Genomic DNA, 18,505 nt, shown 5'->3' with positions numbered 1-18,505 from the left:
TGACACAGACACAGAGAGGGCAAAAGACCCAGAGGGGGGATAAGAAAGCAAGAATGGGTCAGAGAGAGAAAGACATTCCCTAAAGACCAAAAGACAAAAAGGGGCAGAAATACAGAGAAATATGGGAAAACCAAGAGATAGTGGTCTATAGAGAGGGACTCTGAAAGAAGCAATGAGAGGGAGGAAGACAAGAGCAGAACAGAGAGGAACAAACTCTCAGAATCAGATGGAGAAAGGCAGAGAGGAATGAAGAGACAGAAAGACAGAAATGCCCAGAAAAACCCAGGAAAAGAAGTAAACACAGCGAGAGGGAGATGGAGACTGAGAGAGATGACTATCTTCTGCCAGATATTCAGACACAGATGGAAGGACAGACACGTGGCAGTCTCTTGGGGCTCAAGGCCACTAGCCCTATTGTTGCAGTCCAGGGGCAGACACAGGCCAATGGTCACAGTGTGCCCGGACCTAACCCCCCAGCGGTACTGTGCAGCTTCAAGGCTCAGGTGGAGCAGGCAGAAGCCTCCAATAGGTGCATGGAGTTGGCTGTTCCAGAGACCAACAGAGGCTAGCTTGAGACCCAGGCAGCGGGTAGTGTTAGGGGACACCAGGCTCAGGTAAGTCCACACCAAAGTTTCTCTCTGATGCATCACAGTGAGTGGTTAGGTGTCCAGATGCTGGGAGCAGAGGATCTCTAACAGCTGGCAGGTTACCCAACCTCTCTGTGCCTCCCTTTTCTCATCCGTGGGAATGCTATTCCTGCTTTTAGACTCCACAGCTTTCCCTGAAAGGAATGCTTCCAGCCAGAGTGAGCAGTGGAGGACTCTGAGGAGCTCTGCCCTGCCCGCTCTCCAGACCTGTGTCTGAGCAAGTGGGTGTGGAAGAGCAGATCCCGGAAGATGGGGAGTTAGAGCCATGGTGGTGAGGACCCCTGGTCAGGGACATCAGACTTGTGTGTACAGTATGTGTGCACCTGCCTGCACCTATCAAGCTCATTCCGGTCCAAGACCACCTCTTCTCACCACATCACCTCGTACCAGCCCCATCCTCTCTCTGACCCTTTTCATCATTCTTAAGCACAGTCTGACTTAGTCAACATTTTCCAGATAGTGGTTCCAAACCCCCAGAGGCTCTAGAAAGGGTCCTAGGAGATTCTTATCCTTAAAAATAGTCCTGGCATTTGCGTCCATTCCTTTTCTTAATCAATCAATACAATAATAAATTGTAGGGGTGAAGCCAGGCGGGGTGGGTCATGCCTGTAATCCCAGCACTTTGGGAGGCCGAGGCGGGCGGATCGCCTGAGCTCACGAGTTCAAGACCAGCCTGAGGTAGAGCGAAATCCTGTCTCTAAAATTAGTTGGGCGTTGTGGCGGTCGCCTGTAGTCCCAGCTACTCGGGAGGCTGAGACAAGAGAATCCCTTGAGCCCAAGAGTTTGAGGCTGTTGTGAGCTCTGACGCCAGAGCACTCTAACGGGGACAACAAAGCGAGACTGTGTCTCCAAGAAAAAAAAAAAAAGATACGAGTGTCACTCCACCTAACACGCATTCCATAATCTGTCAGTGATTATGGGCGTCCTTCCCCCGCCCCGCCCCCCAATAGCGAGAGTAGTGAAGAAAATGCAGAATCACGGAGCAGGAAGCGTTTGTCTCAGTTCTCCTATGTCACGGCGACGCCGGCGAAGCAGTGAAGCTGTAGCCCCATCCCCCCAGCTCGGCTTAGACCAAAGCTGCGCCTGCTCAGGCGCGCCGCGGGCAGCCCCGTGGGGGCCTTTTCTGCCGCAGGACGCCGAGGTCCTTTCTCGGGTCTCGCTCTGTGCGCGGGAACATGGCGGCGACCACGGTCAGGGCTCCAGGCAGAGCTCTTCTGCGGGTGGGCGCTGAGCTGCTGCGGCGAGGAGGAATCCGGGAGTTCCTCCGGTCGCGACTTGAAGTGGGCACCCTCGGCCCGCAGCGCGACTTCAGCCTCTCTCACAACTGCGGCACGGTCATCGTGGAGCGCTGGTGGAAGGTGCCGCTGGCTGGGGAGGGCCGAAAGCCGCGCTTGCACCGGCGACACCGGGTCTATAAGCTAGTGGAGGACACTAAACATCGGCCCAAAGAAAACCTGGAGCTCATCCTTACGCAGTCTGTAGAGGAACTTGGAGTCCGGGGTGACCTGGTCTCAGTGAAGAAATCTGTGGGTCGTAATCGACTCCTTCCTCAAGGACTCGCTGTATATGCATCCCCCGAAAACAAGAAGCTGTTTGAAGAGGAAAAATTGCTGAGACAAGAAGGAAAATTAGAAAAAATCCAGACCAAGGCAGGTGAGGCGACGGTGAAATTTCTAAGAAGTTGTCACCTCGAGGTGGGAATGAAAAACAATGTCAAATGGGAGCTGAACCCAGAAATAGTTGCCCGCCACTTTTTCAAGAATCTTGGTGTTGTGGTCGCCCCACATACATTAAAGTTACCAGAAGAGCCTATCACACAGCGGGGCGAATACTGGTGTGAGGTGACTGTAAATGGGCTTGACACTGTGAGAGTACCTATGTCTGTTGTGAACTTTGAGAAGCCCAAGACCAAAAGATACAAGTACTGGTTGGCTCAGCAAGCTGCCAAGGGCATGGCACCCACCACCTCCCAGACAGGCTAAACCTATTGTCCCTCCAAGGCAACAGTGCAGAATCCGAGGAACAGTGGAAGAAAAATGGGCCTTGGTCTCGGTCCTGGCTGTCACCAAATATGGAATTTTAGAGAACATGTAAAGACATCAGACTGAACTGCATGAACATATTGAATTCTCCCTATTTGCCATCTTTATCTTTAACTTTCACCACATCCAGCCTTTTTGAAGTGGTCCTGCTCAAGAAGTACCAGGCTGTAGATCTGATAAGCTGGCTGTCACTGAACTGAAAGAGCCTCTTCTTTCATGGGAGTTCACTGGAATAAACAGAAAAGATGCCCATTGTCTCTAGTACTTATTCTCATCATTCAAACCAAACATTTATATCTCAAGCAGAAATATAAAGGTAACATTCTTTTTTAAAAGAATAATAAATTGTGGGTGGCACCTGTGGCTCAAGGAGTAGGGCGCCGGTCCCATATGCCGGAGGTGGTGGGTTCAAACCCAGCCCTGGCCAAAAAAAAAAGAATAATAAATTGTATATATTCAATGTAAAATCTTTGAGAGACTCTGGGGTAGGGCTACTGCTAAGATACATAGCATCTCTCTGAATTAGAAAAGGTGCTTCTTTCTCAAGACACCTGATGACCTTCTCCTAACAAATTATCATAATAGATACACAAATCCAGGTGTCTGTGTCTGTGGGCTGAAAACAAACATAATTGGCCTCAACTTAGTTCTGCACATTTGTACAATGCACGGTCTGCACAACCTCCCTGAGGTACATCCTCAGAGCTTTCACAGAGGCCAGACTCTTGACTGGAATGTGCTTTTGCTTTTTCCTAGCATGTACTCGCTAACATGGCTCGCAACTACTCCTGCTGCTGTTCAGGTCTCAGCTCAGATATCCACTCCTCCAGATGGCTTTCACTGACCACCACTCCTGTTACCCCACATAAGGATAGGTCAGGACCCACCGATGGGGTACGAAGGGCCCTGTGCTCCCCCCTCACAGCACAGACCTCCAGTCTATGATGGGGAAAGAAAGCCCAGACAAGGTTCTTGACCAAGAGTAGGAGAGGGGCTCAAAGAAGGGGTGCTGGTGGTGTGTCTGAGCTGATCCTTTGAGGGTGAATAGAGGTTTATTTGGGGAGAAAAGAAAAAGGAAGAGGAAAGATTACAAGCAAGCATCCAGGGATGAGGAAGTTTTGTACTCCAGAGAAATGGTGAAAAATTCCATTCTGGAGCCCAGAGTGTGGGAGGAGTTGGTGAAAGGAAAAGCTGGAGTGACCATTAGGCAGCAGACATGGGAGGCTTTTTTTGTTAAGAGCTTGAACTCTGTTGTGAGAGCACTGAGGAGACAGAGTGCTTTTTAGCATGGGAGTGACATGGTCAGATGTGTGCTTTGCAGGAATCCCTCTGGCTTCTGTGTAGCAGGTGATGGGAACCCATCCTGGTGCCTAAAAGAGCATTTGACCCCTCCTAGGGTCTGCACAAAACAGCTTTGACCACCCCCTTCCCAGTTCACCGTCTATCTCCAACATCATCAGCTCTGTGGTCTTTCACTGTTGTTTTGACTACCAGGATGAGGATTTTAAGACTTTCCTAAGGCTGTGGGCTGAAAACATAAAGCGAGGAGATCCATCTTAGGGGCAGATACCTGAATCCACTCTTTCCCCTGGTGCCACAATCCTTCCAAGCTCCCATCATTCAATTCAGGTCAACCTTGAACCTTATGCTGTGTCCAGCTCTTTGCTGGGTACCAGAGGCACAGAAGTGGTCAAGACAGCCCCAGTCCTGTCCTCATGAGGCTCACAGTTCAGTGGGGGTAAACAGACCATCACCAGACACTGATGACCCAGAGTGGTCAGGAAAACAAAAATTTAACCTTCAATTCAACTGTCATTCACTGAATCCACTACCCCATGCCAGCCTGTGCTGGGTGATGTGGAGGTGACTGAGATACAGAGGTAACTGAGAGATCTGGGACCTTCCCTCACAAAGCTCTCACTCCAGAGTGGGAGAAAGACCCATCACCAGGCAGTGACAGCTCAGAATGGTCAATGCTGGGAACCCCTTCACAAAAAAGGAGTAAGCTTTGGATCAAGGACCCATAGGGGACTGTGGCAGCACAGAGGCATTGCCTGACACAGTCTCGAGGTCAGGGAAGGCTTCCAGAAGATATTACATCCAACTTAAGATGTAAGTGATGAGAAGGTGTGAGCCAGCAAAAGTGAGCGGGAGGATGGGGGACAGTGTTTAAGGCAAAGGGAACAGCACAGCTAAAACACTATCGCTAGGGTTCGTCCCGATTTGACCTTTTCCCCACTCTATAGAGGCACCTTGCTTGTCCACAAGCTGTTTCATTGAGGTTTTTGAGAAGTGGAAGGAGTTTGCGGTCTGGGTGATGAGGGAGCATGAGGTCACTCTGGACACAATTCAGCAGCAGGACGTCATTAATGCCTTTCTCCTTGGCATGCAGCAGGTGAGACTTGAAACAAGATCATTCCTTTCTGGGATCTATGGGGATCTATGGGTCAAAGGTCTACTTCACAGAGAACAAGGGCTCACACTGACCATCTTGGAGCATCTTGGATGAGACTCAGGAGATTTGGGTCCCAAATCCCCCATTTTGCCTTTTGGATTACTGTGTGACCATGTACAATTATCTCCACATTTCTGGGCTTCACATTTTCTGCAAGTAAAATCAGTGTGCTGACAGTGGCACCTGTGGTCTAGATCTGGAGCTATAGATAGACTTTATCTCATATGTTAACTTCATTCATTTGATAATGGGGATCTAAGAAGGACTCTGAGGCTTAGTGTGAAAGAGTGCTGGGGTTGATTGTTAATGCCTGTAGTGGGCAAAGAATTAGGAAGTGAAATAAAAGCACCAAATCTTTGTATCTATGATCTAGATGGTCACTTTGGGCTATTCTCTAACTCTAATATACTGTGCTTTTATGAGTTTATGTAGGAGCAGGGGGACTGTAGCACAGATTTTCAAGAGAATTTGCTTAATTCCACTCTGAGCATCTTTTTTGCTTGAATGGAGACAACCAGCCCCTCAGTCAGATGTGGGCTCCTGATCATCCACAGTTACAGATTGGGACCAGCCCATTCTGTCCTTAACCTGATATTGTCAAAGTGGGTGCCAGGACACGGACTCGCAGGGAGCAGGGAGAACATTCATTGTAAAAAACAGGGAGATTGTAGTTAATACATACAATTGTAGGTTTAAGGCCAGGTGTGGTTGTTCATGCCTATAATCCCAGCCGAGGCAAGTGGATCAACTGAGCTCAGGAGTTTGAGACCAACCTGAGCAAAAATGAGACTCCATCTCTACTAAAAATAGAAAAACTAGGCAGGCACAGCTGTAGCCCCAGCTACTGAGGAGGCTGAGGCAGGAGGATAGTTTGGGCCCAAGAGTTTGAGGTTGCTGTGAGCTATGACACCACAAAACTCTACCCAGGGTGACAGAGTGAGACTCTATCTCGAAAACAGACAAAAAAAATCCTGGATTTGACATCTGGGAGGTAGAGGTAGGGGTAGGTGGCCAAAGCAATAAGCTATCCCATAGTCTGGACTTTCTTTTTCCCACCCCTTCTGAATGGAGCAGAACTCATACAGCAAGAGATTGACCAAAAAGTGGGGCCAAAGAAATGTCACTGCCTCGGGGACATTTAGATGCCAAACACAGACATGACATGTTCTTCATTAGATTCAGAGGTTTGTGGACATCAGGCCTCTGGGTATGCCTCACGCTGTCATCCAGGACAGTTCAGAGGGCACCACATCCTCAAGGTACAGGCTGAATCCAGCACCTCCACATACAAGCTATGTGGCCCTGGGCAAATGACTCAACCTCTCTTGTATACAATGGGCATAATGACACAACCTATATTATGTGGTTGTGAGGATCCGGTGGATTGATGGTATTTAGGAAATGCTCACAATGGTCAGCTATTTTCCTTATCAATACAACCAATTGTCTATTCTCAACAACAAAGCCATAGTGTTCTTATAAAACTTATTAGTTCATGTTTCTTCTCTGCTCAACTCCCCCGTGGCTCCTGTTTTACTCAGAGTAAAATCCAAATACCCAGAAGACCCTATATAATCTGGCCTCCAGCCCTCCTTCCTGAGCTCATCTGTATACTCTTCTCCTAGTTCACTCCAACACACTTGGCCTTCTCAATGTCCTTGCAGATTCCAGGGTTTTTCTTACCTCAGCACCTTTGCACTGGCTGTTCCCTCTGCCTGGAGTATTCTTCCCTCTGACATCTTCACAGCTTTTTCCCTCCTCTCTGGAACTTTCTCAGAAGTCACCTCAGAGAGGCCTTCCCTGACCCCCACATGAGCAATTGGGTGCATGGTTCACAGGGTAGTGTCCGTACGTTTTGGTCTGAGTAGGGTATTTGTGTGTGTCAATGAGTGATAGAGACACGGGGTGTCACCATGAAGGATGGGGTTCATGGGAAACTGTTAGGCCCTGGAACCCATCAAGAGAGAACCCCCAGGTCCACCCCATCTGTGAGCTGAGTCTCCCTAGAAACAAAGACTGAGAGATTCACTGCAGAGGCCTCTTGGGAACAGCACCTATTGGGGAGCAAGGGCAGCTGGACTGGGCAGTGGGCAGTGGTGGACTGGGAAGTGGCCAGGACCCATTCACTCCCACAGGCTGTGGTGCCCCACAGAGCTGTCCTAAGCTAAAATGAGGCTGGTTTTATACTCCTACATCTGTCTCAGCACCTGTAGCTCAAGCGGCTAAGGCGCCAGCCACATATACCAGGGCTGGTGGTTTGAATCCAGCCCGGGCCTGCCAAACAACAATGACAACTACAACTAAAAAATAGTCAGGCATTGTGGCGGGTGCCTGTAATCCCAGCTACTTGGGACACTGAGGCAAGAGAATCGCTTAAGAAGTGTTTGAGGTTGCTGTGAGCTGTGACGCCACAGCACTCTATCCAGGGCAACAGCTTGAGACTGTCTCAAAAAAAAAATAAATAAATAAATAAAACTGAGTTCTCAGCCAGGCGCAGTGGCTCACACCTATAATCCTAGTACTCTAGGAGTCTGAGTTGGGTGGATTGCCTGAGCTCAAGAGTTCGAGACCAGCCTGAGCTAGAGCAAAACCCTGTCTCTGAAAATAGCCAGGCACTATGGCTGGCACTTGTCGTCCCAGCTACTTGGGAGGCTGAGGCAGAGGATCACTTGTACCCAAGAGTTTGAGGTTGCTGTGAGCTATGATGCCATAGCGCTCTACTGAGAGCAATAAAGTGAGACTCTGTCTCAAAAAGTAAATAGATAAAATTTTTTTTTTTTTTTTTTTTTGTAGAGACAGAGTCTCACTTTATGGCCCTCGGTAGAGTGCCGTGGCCTCACACAGCTCACAGCAACCTCCGACTCCTGGGCTTAAGCGATTCTCTTGCCTCAGCCTCCCGAGTAGCTGGAACTACAGGCACCCACCACAACACCCAGCTATTTTTTGGTTGCAGTTTGGCTGGGGCCGGGTTTGAACCCGCCACCCTCAATATATGGGGCCAGCGCCTTACAGACTGAGCCACAGGCGCCGCCCTAGATAAAAATTTTTTAAAATGAAAATAAATAAAACTGAGTTCTTGGCCATAACAGGATGGAGGCCAGACACACCTCATCATAATCCCTCCCTCTTTAAAGGCCATTAAGCTTTCTTCCTTAAGGGTTAAGCAGAACTAGCCCTTTTGAAAAGACTTTGCTCTATTGCTGATTTCAACCAACCACTAATGCTGTTCATCCTTTTTTGCAGTTTCTACACAACTGACCAACGTTCCTTCCTGATAAGAAGTCACCAGCCATGGGGTAGTTCTGACCAGTCTATAGAGAATGCACAATGAGGGGTTCTTTTGTTTGTTTTTTGAGGCAGAGTTTCACTCTGTTCCTCAGGGTGGAGTGCCATGGTGTCATCATAGCTCACAGCAACTTCAAACTCTTGGGCTCAGCTCACAGCAACCTCAAACTCTTGGGCTCAAGCAATCCTCTTGCTTCAATCTCCCGAGTAGCTGGGACTACAGGCGCCAGCCACAACCCTGGCTAGCTTTTCTATTTTTAGTGGAGACAGGGTCTTGCTCTTGCTCAGGCTGGCTGAGGGAGGGGTCTTATGTCCCTGCTTCACCCTTTGATATCAGAGGATCCCAAACTCCACCCTTGTATCATGGTAAAGACGACACTTTTTGAATATGGATTCTGTGGAGCAGCATAAAGCTCATTTGCACACATTCATGTTCCTCCTTTCATAAATATTCATGACTCCTCCTATGTCTTGTTGAATATGTATATTTGGTCACCCTACCGAGCATAAATTTCTGTTCCCTTCAATCTCTGGGCTTCTGTCTGAGGGTGTTGCTTCCTAACGTGTCAGATTGGCCATCCTGCAGGAAAAATGAGAGATAAAGCTCTCCTTTCCAAAATGATGACACTCATCATTCCTCAGTTGACATGATAAAAGCAAAGAGAAAGAAAACTATCAGCTCTGAGTCTTTAGTTTGCGAACAATCTCAGAAACAGAAAGAGAGTCTCAGCCTGAAAGGAGATGCAAGCACCCTGTTTAGTTCAGGACATCCATGAAGCCCCACACACCAATCTCTGAGTATTCGGTGGTGTTAGATGAAGCTAATAATTATAAAATAAAGCATGCCCTCCCCACTCTCCCTGACAAAGACATCTAAGGAGATTCAGAAAACATCATTTAGTATAGAGCTTACTCAAGAGCAAACCTGGAGGATAGCCACCCGGGAAACACAAACTACAAAGGGATGGGGTCAGTGCTCCCAAGTGGGGAAGTTAAGGTTTCACTTATACAGGTAGAAGCAATTTTAGCAGAATTGCAATATTTTCTGTAGAAGGCCAGTATGTATACTGCAGTGATTTCATGCGCTGCTTGGTACATTCTGAGGAAGATTGCTTCAGCATTCCATGAGGAAGAATAATGTTCTGAGGGGGCCTTATCTGTGGTGCCACTCAATTATTCCAAATAATTTACAGGAAAAAGCAAAAGTTGCAATCGCCTGCTGCAGGACTCAGGCTACAGAGTCACATTTGTTTCAAGGCTCAGAATAATTTAAAGTTTTAACAGCTCTAAGTTTGAATAATTTAGGCTGGGAATGGTGGTTCATGCCTGTAACCCTAGCACTCCAGGAGGTCAAGTTGGGAGGATCCCTTGACCTCAGGAATTTGAGACCAGCCTGAGCAAGAGCGAGACCCCATCTCTACTAAATATAGAAAAATCAGCTGGGTGTGGTGGCTGGCGCCTGTAGTCCCAGCTACTCCGGAGGCTGAGGCAAGAGGACTGCTGAAACCTAGGAGTTTGAGGTTGCTATGAGCTATGACAATGGCAGGACACACTAACCAGGGTGACAGAGTGAGACTCTATCTATCTAAATAAATAAATAAATAAATAAATAAGAATATTTAATTTCGCACAATGGCCTGGAAAGCAAGATTTGAATTGAATATTCTCTGCCCTCAGATTTCCTTACAGGAATGCAATAGTCTGAGCCCTGGCCTGCCTTCCTCCTCCCACCTCCAGGTCCATCCCACACACGTGTGGACACCTCAGCCCACATGATCAGAGCTTCATTCACACCCATATCCAACCATCAAGTGACCGTCCCTCAGGCCTAAGTGGGAGACTCTAGAGGCACAGGCTGCCCTTGGAGGATGGGCCTAAGCAGGAGACCTCTGAGGCACTTAATGTGAACTTGAGGCCGTTGGGCAGGAAATTCTACAGTCCCAGGCATGCAAAGGGAAACCTGGAGCAGGATCCCGGGTGCCAGGAAAGTACCAACCCTCGGCTCAGCGGCTCCTCATCCCATTTCATGAGCATGGCTGGAAAAGAGAGGTCCTCAGACTTGGACCCTCCAGGGGGCATTTTGGCCTAGATCTATTTCTTTTCTTTCTTTTCAAATTTTTTCTATTTTTTTCTTCTTTTTTATAATTTTTTCAATTTGTCTTTTTTCTTTTGGTCTTTTTAATTATGGTAAAAGACACATAACATATGAGTTACCATTTTAATCTTCTGTAAGAGTACAATTCATTACCTACTAAATACTTCCATGCTGTTCCACGACCATCACCCCACCACCACCATTCATCCACAGAATTCTTTCCATCTTGCAAAACTGGCCCTGTATATCCACTGAATAATAATCCCCCTTCCCTTCTTCCCCAATCCATTCTACTTTCTGTTTCTATGAACTTGTCCACAATAGGTGGTTCATATAAGTAGAATGATACAGTAATCATCCTTCAGTGACTGGCTTCATTTAGCATAATGTCCTGAAGGTTTGTGCATGTGTCAGAATTTCCTCCCTTTGAAAAGCTGAACAACATTCCATTGTATGTATACACCACATTTTATTTATCCATTCGCTCAGGGGTAAATGCTTGGATTGCTTCCACTTTTGACTGTTATAAATAATACTGCCATGAACATGGACATACAAATAACTCTTCCAGATCCTGCTTTCAACTCTGTTGGGTATGTACCCAGGCCTGGATCTACTTCTCATGAGTTCTCTTGATACCTTCTCCAGGTCTGAGTTCCAGCACAAATATCATTCGGTTTTCCAAGAACCTGCAAAATCCCTCTAAGAAGATAAGTGGATCTGTGTGTGTGTGCACGCATGCGCACACAAGCACACGTGCCTTCTGTGATGTGGAGTTGGGTCTTTTTCCTTTCCCTGCAGCACAAAAGGACAGCAGTGCCAGGGAGGAGAGACACTTGGCAAGGGGGCACCCGTCCTGTCCTTGGTACTTAGCAGCCTGAGAATTCTCATAGTCCCTCAGTGTTGCCTTGACATTTGCTTAAGTTGACAACAAAAGTGCCTCAAAAAGGCTAAGAAATCTGTGATATGCTCAAAAGAAGTCAACACAGCTAAGGAGGCTATAAAATAGGTAAATGTTCTCACAAAGGGCTGAAATCTGCTTTTGTGGTCAGAGGTGGTGTGAATAGTACCAGGGCTGCCCTATTCTCTGTGATGTAACTTAGTGAGAATTTAAAAATTCACCTTCTCTGTACACATGTCCTGTTGAACGTTGGATGTGAAGAAAAAGGCCCTGGCTCAGATTTCTGTTCCGCTAGTGCAGGGTACTACTCATGTTACTCATGGCAGCCCCGAGTAATAATTACACTGAGTAATAATTACAACAGCAATAATAATACTAATCCTCTACAGCAATGATTTTCTTTGCTTTGCTTCGTGGTTTGTTTTATGGGTTTTTGTTTTTTGTTTTTTGAGACAGAGTTTCACTCTGTCACCCTGAGTAGAGTGCCATGGCATCATTGTAGCTCACAGTAACCTCAAACTCTTGGGCTCAAGAGAGCCACTTGCCTCAACTCCTGAGTAGCAAGACTACAGGCTTCCACTACAATGCCCAGCTAGTTTTTCTACATTTAGTAGAGACAGGGCCTCACTCTTGCTCAGGTTGGTCTTGGAAGTCCTGAACTCAAACAATCCACCTAACAATAAATGTTGCTGAAAGAACTGAAAAAAAAAAAAAAATCCACCCACCTCAGCCTCCCTGAATGCTAGGGTTACCGGCATGAGCCACTGCACCCAGTGCACAGCAGTGATTTTCAACCAGTGTGCCATAAGATTGATGCAGGACAAGGTGGCACCATGACCTGCCGCCTTAGCCCTGGAGGTGTGATGCTCCTGTGGATGGAGGAACCAGCTTGCTGGAAGGGCTGGACACCTGCTTAGGGGGGGTGGGAGGAGTGGGGGGGGGCCTGGCACCTTGCTGGTCTCCTCCACGTGCACTTCTGACTGGTGGATTTCATGTCAGTTTTCAAGGCCTGAGAGTTCATTGGACAGCTGGCTGTAACTGACAAGACCCACGCCCTAGCAGAACAACCCCCCCTGCCACTATATAAACCCCTGAGCAGAGCGCCCAGGACAGACCTGGAAGAGGGAGCAGGAGAGCTTGTTTCCCTCCTGGGTTCTCTTTGCCAGGAGGTTTGGTTTTTGTAGTTGTAATTTTTGTTTCTGTAAATAAATCCTGACTTACCACTGATCCTGTGGTCCGTCCATTCATTCTTTAAATCGCCCAGACCAAGAACCTGAAATTCCGATATCAAGATGATCTTAGGTATGTCTTGAAAATTTTTTAAAAATCATTAATTAAATTATTTTCAAAAGAAGTTCTAAGCACAGTAAGTGCATTCTTTTTTTTTATTCTTTTTTTTTTTATCAACATAACTTAAGTGTGTCATGGAAGTTTAACTATAGGTTCAAGTGTGCTATGAGATTTTTTTTTTAAAAGGTTGAAAAACACTGCTTTACAGAGTGTTTATCATGAGCCAAGTGATCCTCACTCTTTCATGGCTCCTCTGAGTAGACACTGTTATTATGCCCATTTTGCAGATGGAGATACTGAGATTCAGAGAGAAGTAACTTGCCCAAGTCACACAGCTGGAAAAAGACAGGGCTGAGATTCCAGCCCAGGTCTGCTGATCCCTAAGCCAACACTGTACTGCCTCCGCCATTCTCCAAGGCTGATTAGGAAACTTTAATCCAATGTGCCAGGAGCACGGGTCCTCCTGCCCGGGTAGCCGTGACCGTGTAGACCGCGTCCTCCAGCCGGGAAGCATGGTCGTACTGCTATTCCACTCTGTCCTTCACGACCCTGACTAGGTCTAAGACACGGGCTTCTTCCATCCCAAGAGGCTCTTGGACACTGATAGGGCTTTCAGAAAGAGCCCTGAAGGTCAGTGTCCCTGCTGTGTGTCTCTAAGAAGGACACTTTCCCTCTCTGCTCCTCCTTCTTTAAAATAAGCGGGGTGGGGGCGGGGGAGGTTTCTGCTTTTCCATTCGCTGGTTTAGAAGGTACATGCTACAGCCAGTCTCAGGTGAGATGTGCGCATGGGGAGGGCAGATCCACTCCCATCACACTCAATCCTGAGAGCACACAGTTCTTAGGAACTGTAGATTGTGCCAGGCCTGTGAAAAACACCTCCTAATAGGGATTTTTAAATTTTTGTCCATTTGTGGGGAAAAAAATTTTAAATGAGATTCCTCCAAATTCTAGACAAATAACACGTTTAATTCAAAATGCTAAATACTTTAATTTTTGTTTATTTTTTCAGTGAGCATTGGAATAATGGTCTTATTTATTTATTTATTTATTTGGGACAGATTCTCACTCTATTATCCTGGCTAGAGAGCCATGGGGTCATAGCTTATAGCAACCTCAAACTCTTGGGCTCAAGCGATCTTCCTGACTCAGCCTCCCAAGTAGCTGGGACTACAGGCACCTACCACAATGTCCGGATAGTTTTTCTATTTTTAGTAGAGATGGGGTCTCTTGGGAGGCTGAGGCAAGAGAATCGCTTAAGCCCAGGAGCTAGAGGTTGCTGTGAGCTGTGTGAGGCCATGGCACTCTACCGAGGGCCATAAAGTGAGACTCTGTCTCTACAAAAAAAAAAAAAGAAAGAAAGAAAGTAGAGATGGGGTCTCACTCTTGCTCAGGCTGGTCTCGAACTCCGGAGCTCAGGTGATCCACCCACTGAGGGATCCCAGATTACAAACTAAGCCACTGTGCCCAGGCACTAAATATTTTTTAAATTGGTCACTTTTGTTACAGTAACTTAAAGATTAAATAGCTATGAAAACACTGCTAAAATTTTTATTTCTACTAGTTTTTAGTTATGTGTGTAGTGCAAACACTGGTTAAAAAAAAAAAAAAAGCAAGCAGCGCAAGAGTATGAGATAAAAGGAAAGTCTCCCTCCTCAATCCTATTCCCTTGATTGTAAATCCTGTGAGCACAGTTAATGGTTTTCTGTATATCCTTCTAGAATGTGTCTAAGTAAATGCAAGCATAACGATGAATATACAAATATGTTTTAGAAATACAGGTAAACCCTAGCATTCCATTCAGACTTTTTTTTTTTTAATTTAACAACCCACCTTGGACATTACTCAGTTGCAGTGACACAACTGTGCCTGAAGTTTGTAGGCCAATGTGGCTGGCACAGGACAAGTGAACCCACCAGTGTAGGGGACAAGGACAAAGGGGAGATAGAGACCGAACCTATGGAAGGATTTTGAGCACAGAAGGAACTTGATATGATTTACGTTTAAAAGGATTTCTGTAGCTGTACCTTTGTCTGGACCCAGGCAACCATCTCCTCTGAGGCATTTAGGGACAGAGGGTTCCCAGAGGTCATTTCCTCTACTCTCTGCCACCACCCAGTTACTGCAGGAATGGAGTGCCAGGCCTGAAATCCCCACCACGCTCTGGACACTCAGCTGGCAAGTAGGGATTGCTTACTCTTGCCTTTCTCTTGCCTAACTCTGAGTCCTTGAGCCAGGTGGGTTATGCAAAGGGAGCTTGTACTACAGGGCAAGACTCAGAGACACCTCCCCCCAACTCCCCCGTTGTGTAACATAAGCTGTGGGGATGGCTTTCTGCTGCCCCCTCTAGAGTGATGAGTTTATAGCAAGAATGGTCCATCACATCAGGATGACGCCTCCTGACCTGGCTTAATTATTACTATTTTCCTTTTAAAATGGAATCTCACTGTGCTTCCCAGGCTGGAGTGCAGTGGCATGATCATAGGCCACTGCAGCTTTGAAGTCCTGGCCTGAAGGGATTCTCCCACCCCAGCCTCCCAAAGTACTGTGATTGTAGGTGTCAGTCACTGTGCTGGCCCTGGCTTAATTATTAACAACTCATTAACTCTCCAAACAATTCCGTTATGGTGAATAAATTAAATGGTCTCTAGTTTTATTGCACTTTGATTTTACAGCCCACTTATCTCCAGAAAAAAATGGATTTATGAGCTTCAAAGAGTAAATAATGTCATAAGTAGGTTAAATGTTAGAACTGTGTACTCTCAAAACAAAAATAGGTAGCCTGTATTAACTCTTTGCTCTGTACCAGGCAAATTGTAAACATTTTTCAATTATTAACTCAGTGAATCCTCCCACAACTTCAAGAGGTCAGTATTAGTTTCTCCATTTACAAATGAGGAAACTGAGGCACAGAGGTTACCAGCCAGTAAATAGGAGATGTCCTGATTTGCAATACTATGCTGAATCTCCAGTCATAGAGTCAGAACAATTTAGAATTCTGTGTCAATAATAGCCACAACGTGTACTTATTGAGTACTCCCTGGATCAAGAGCCCTCCATGGGGCCGGGTGAAGTGGCACATGCCTATAATCCTGGCCTTCTGGGAGGCTGAGGTGGGTGGATTGCTTGAACTCACGAGTTTGAGACCAGACTGAGCAAGAGTGAGACCCGGTCTCTACTAAAAATAGAAAAACTATCCAGGTGTGGTGGTGCATGCTTATGGTCCCAGCTACTTGGGAGGCTGAGGCAGAGGATCACTGGAGCCCAAGAGTTTGAGCTTGCTGTGAACTATGACCCCAGAGCACTCTACCCAGGACAGCAGAGTGAGACTCTGTCTCAAAAAAAAGAAAAAGAAAAGAAAAAGGAAGGGAAGAAAGAAGGGAGGGAGGGAGAGAGAGAGAGAAAAGAAGGAAGGAAGGAAAGGAAGGGAAGGGAAGAGAAGGGAGGGAAGGAAGGAAAAGAAAAAGAAAGGAAAGGAAAGGAAAGGAAAAAAGAAAGAAAAAAGAAAAGAAAGAAAATCTGGGCATTGTGGTACGCACCTGTAGTCCCAGCTACTCAGGAGGCTAAGGCAGGAGGATCACTTGAGCCCAGGAGTTGGAGGTTGCTAGAGCTAGGCTGATGCCATGGCCTCTAGCTTGGAGCAATAAAGTGAGACTCTGTCTCAAAAAAGAGCCATCCATGGACCATATCTTACTTATTCTTTACAACAGCCTGTGGAGTAAGTGTTATGAGCCCTTTTCAGTTAATTCACTCACTCCACAAATACGTATTTAGTGCCCGCTACATTCCTAACACCATAGCTGTGTGTAAAATTGACAAAAATCCCCGCTCACAAGCATTTTGAGGGAAGAAATAATCAGCAAACAAGCAAAATATATGTTATCACAGATGGTGATGAGTGACAAAAAGTATGGATGGGGCACATTAGTGTTGGGGACACTTTATACAGAAGTGAGGGGAGGCCTCCCGAGAAGGTGATTATTTGAGGTGAAGATGAGAGTGTTATTCCCTAATGTATCCAGTGATACATTAGGGAAAAACATTCCAGGCAGAAGAAACAGACAATGCAAACACCCTGAGGTAGCAATGGGCCTAGTATGTTCTGGGAATAGTGAGGAGGCCAGCGCCCACTGGACCAGAGTGAGCCAAAGGGACATCAGGTAGGTGAGAGAAATGAGACTCAGAGGGGCAAGGGCTTCCTCACCAGTAGGCTGCAGACCTGAGTCTTGAACAGGGTCTGTCCAACCCCAGACCTCGGGCTCTTAACCGCAGCACAGTTTTGCCTCCCAAATAACCCAGAAACAATTCCCATTTTTGGTTCCTTTACTTTGTACTAATCCTGTGCTCAGACGTGTCAGGCATCATCTCACTTTACACATGGTAAAACCAAGAGGGGAAAGAATGCGTGGGGGGAGAACTGAAGCCAGGTCTGTCTGAATCTTAAGTCTATATCTTTACCTGCTGCTGCTACACGGACGCATAGAGCTATGGAGTCCTTAACTTATGAAACTGCAGCATTTTAGGGTTCTGGGCCCAGGACAGGCATGGCTGTAATATTGGTAAACTGCTGGAGAACATCTCCGGCTGGTTGGTAAATAACCACGACCCTGTGGATCTCCCCATATGACTCTGGCCCAACCCCAGCACCTCTAGGCCTTTCCAGAATCCAGCAACTAGAGGGTTAACACTTGGTGCGTGAGGGGCCTACCAGCCTTGTCCTGCCACATATCAGATGTCTATTCTGATTGCACAGGTACTAGACATCAGTAATACCATCCCTGCTTGGAACTATAATGTGGCAATTCTAGAAGAAGGTGCAGTTCAGAGAAGCACTGTCAAGTTCATCCAACAAAGATATGAGAGAAAGGGGCCAAAGCCAGAGGCCTTTTCTCAGTTGACATTCCTGTGCATAGGCCTAATTTGAGCTATTTATTAGCTCACATAACTTAGTATTTCATGAGTGCATATGGCATCAGTAAGTTTCAACAGTATCATCAGATCTCTCTCTCCCTCTCCCCTTTTTTCCTTTGCCTCTCCCCTCTCTATGTCTTACAGCTTCATTCTACATTGACTCTCACATCTTTTGGTGGGAAAGATGGTCATTGGCAGCCCAAGTTTCACATCAACTCAGGAGAGACTCGGACTGGCTCTGCCTGAATCATGTGCCCATTCTTGGTCCAATCACTAGGGAATTGGGATGGTAGCTATCTGGTCACCCTTGAGGATGGGTAGGGCAAGGAAGTGTGATTGACAGCTCAACTAGGACCAGTGTTGTGGAGGAAGAATTCCCCAAATACTCAATACCCAGGTAAACATGTGTTTGCATGACACTGTAGTCCCTGTCTTGGGAGACCAAAACTATAAGTTGCTCATACAGGCAACTTTAAGATGCCCTCCTCTAAAAGGAATTCTCTTACAAAACCAAATGTTGTGTAAGACACACCCCTCCTCCTCCTCCAAATAACGCCTATACCAACTTTTAATGAAGAAACTCTGAGTGAGGTGTGAAGTGTACAGTATAGTGCTGTGTCTGAGTTAGGTGTCCACAATCTACAGCTGAGTGACAATTTAAATGCTCTCTATACACCTGTGATGGATTTTTTTAATTGCCTACACTTACAGCCATTCCCTTTATCTTCTCTCTGTAAGGGCCTGTGTCCCACAGGAGAGTTTGGAAATACTTATTTTCCCAGCACTCCTTATGGGTAGGGGCATCCAGGTGTCAAAGTTTTGGTCAATGAGACATAAGGGAAAACTTGCTGCAATGTTCTTTAAAAAAAAAAAAAAAAAGAT

The 18,505-nt window shown here is 46.5% G+C and overlaps 1 protein-coding gene across 1 annotated transcript; it reads left to right on the top strand.

The window, feature by feature from the left end:
* The first annotated feature begins 1,742 nt into the window (after window positions 1-1,742).
* LOC128595956 (39S ribosomal protein L9, mitochondrial) lies at window positions 1,743-2,944 on the top strand. The gene has a single exon (XM_053605197.1). The coding sequence runs from the start codon at window positions 1,823-1,825 to the stop codon at window positions 2,627-2,629; it is 807 nt and encodes a 268-aa protein (XP_053461172.1). The 5' UTR covers window positions 1,743-1,822; the 3' UTR covers window positions 2,630-2,944.
* The last annotated feature ends 15,561 nt before the right edge of the window (window positions 2,945-18,505 follow it).

This window comes from Nycticebus coucang, chromosome 10, assembly GCF_027406575.1.
Source record: "Nycticebus coucang isolate mNycCou1 chromosome 10, mNycCou1.pri, whole genome shotgun sequence".
Lineage (NCBI taxonomy): Eukaryota > Metazoa > Chordata > Mammalia > Primates > Lorisidae > Nycticebus > Nycticebus coucang.
The sequence above is the reverse complement of the archived record's forward strand: the minus strand, read 5'-3'. Positions and strand labels throughout refer to the sequence as shown.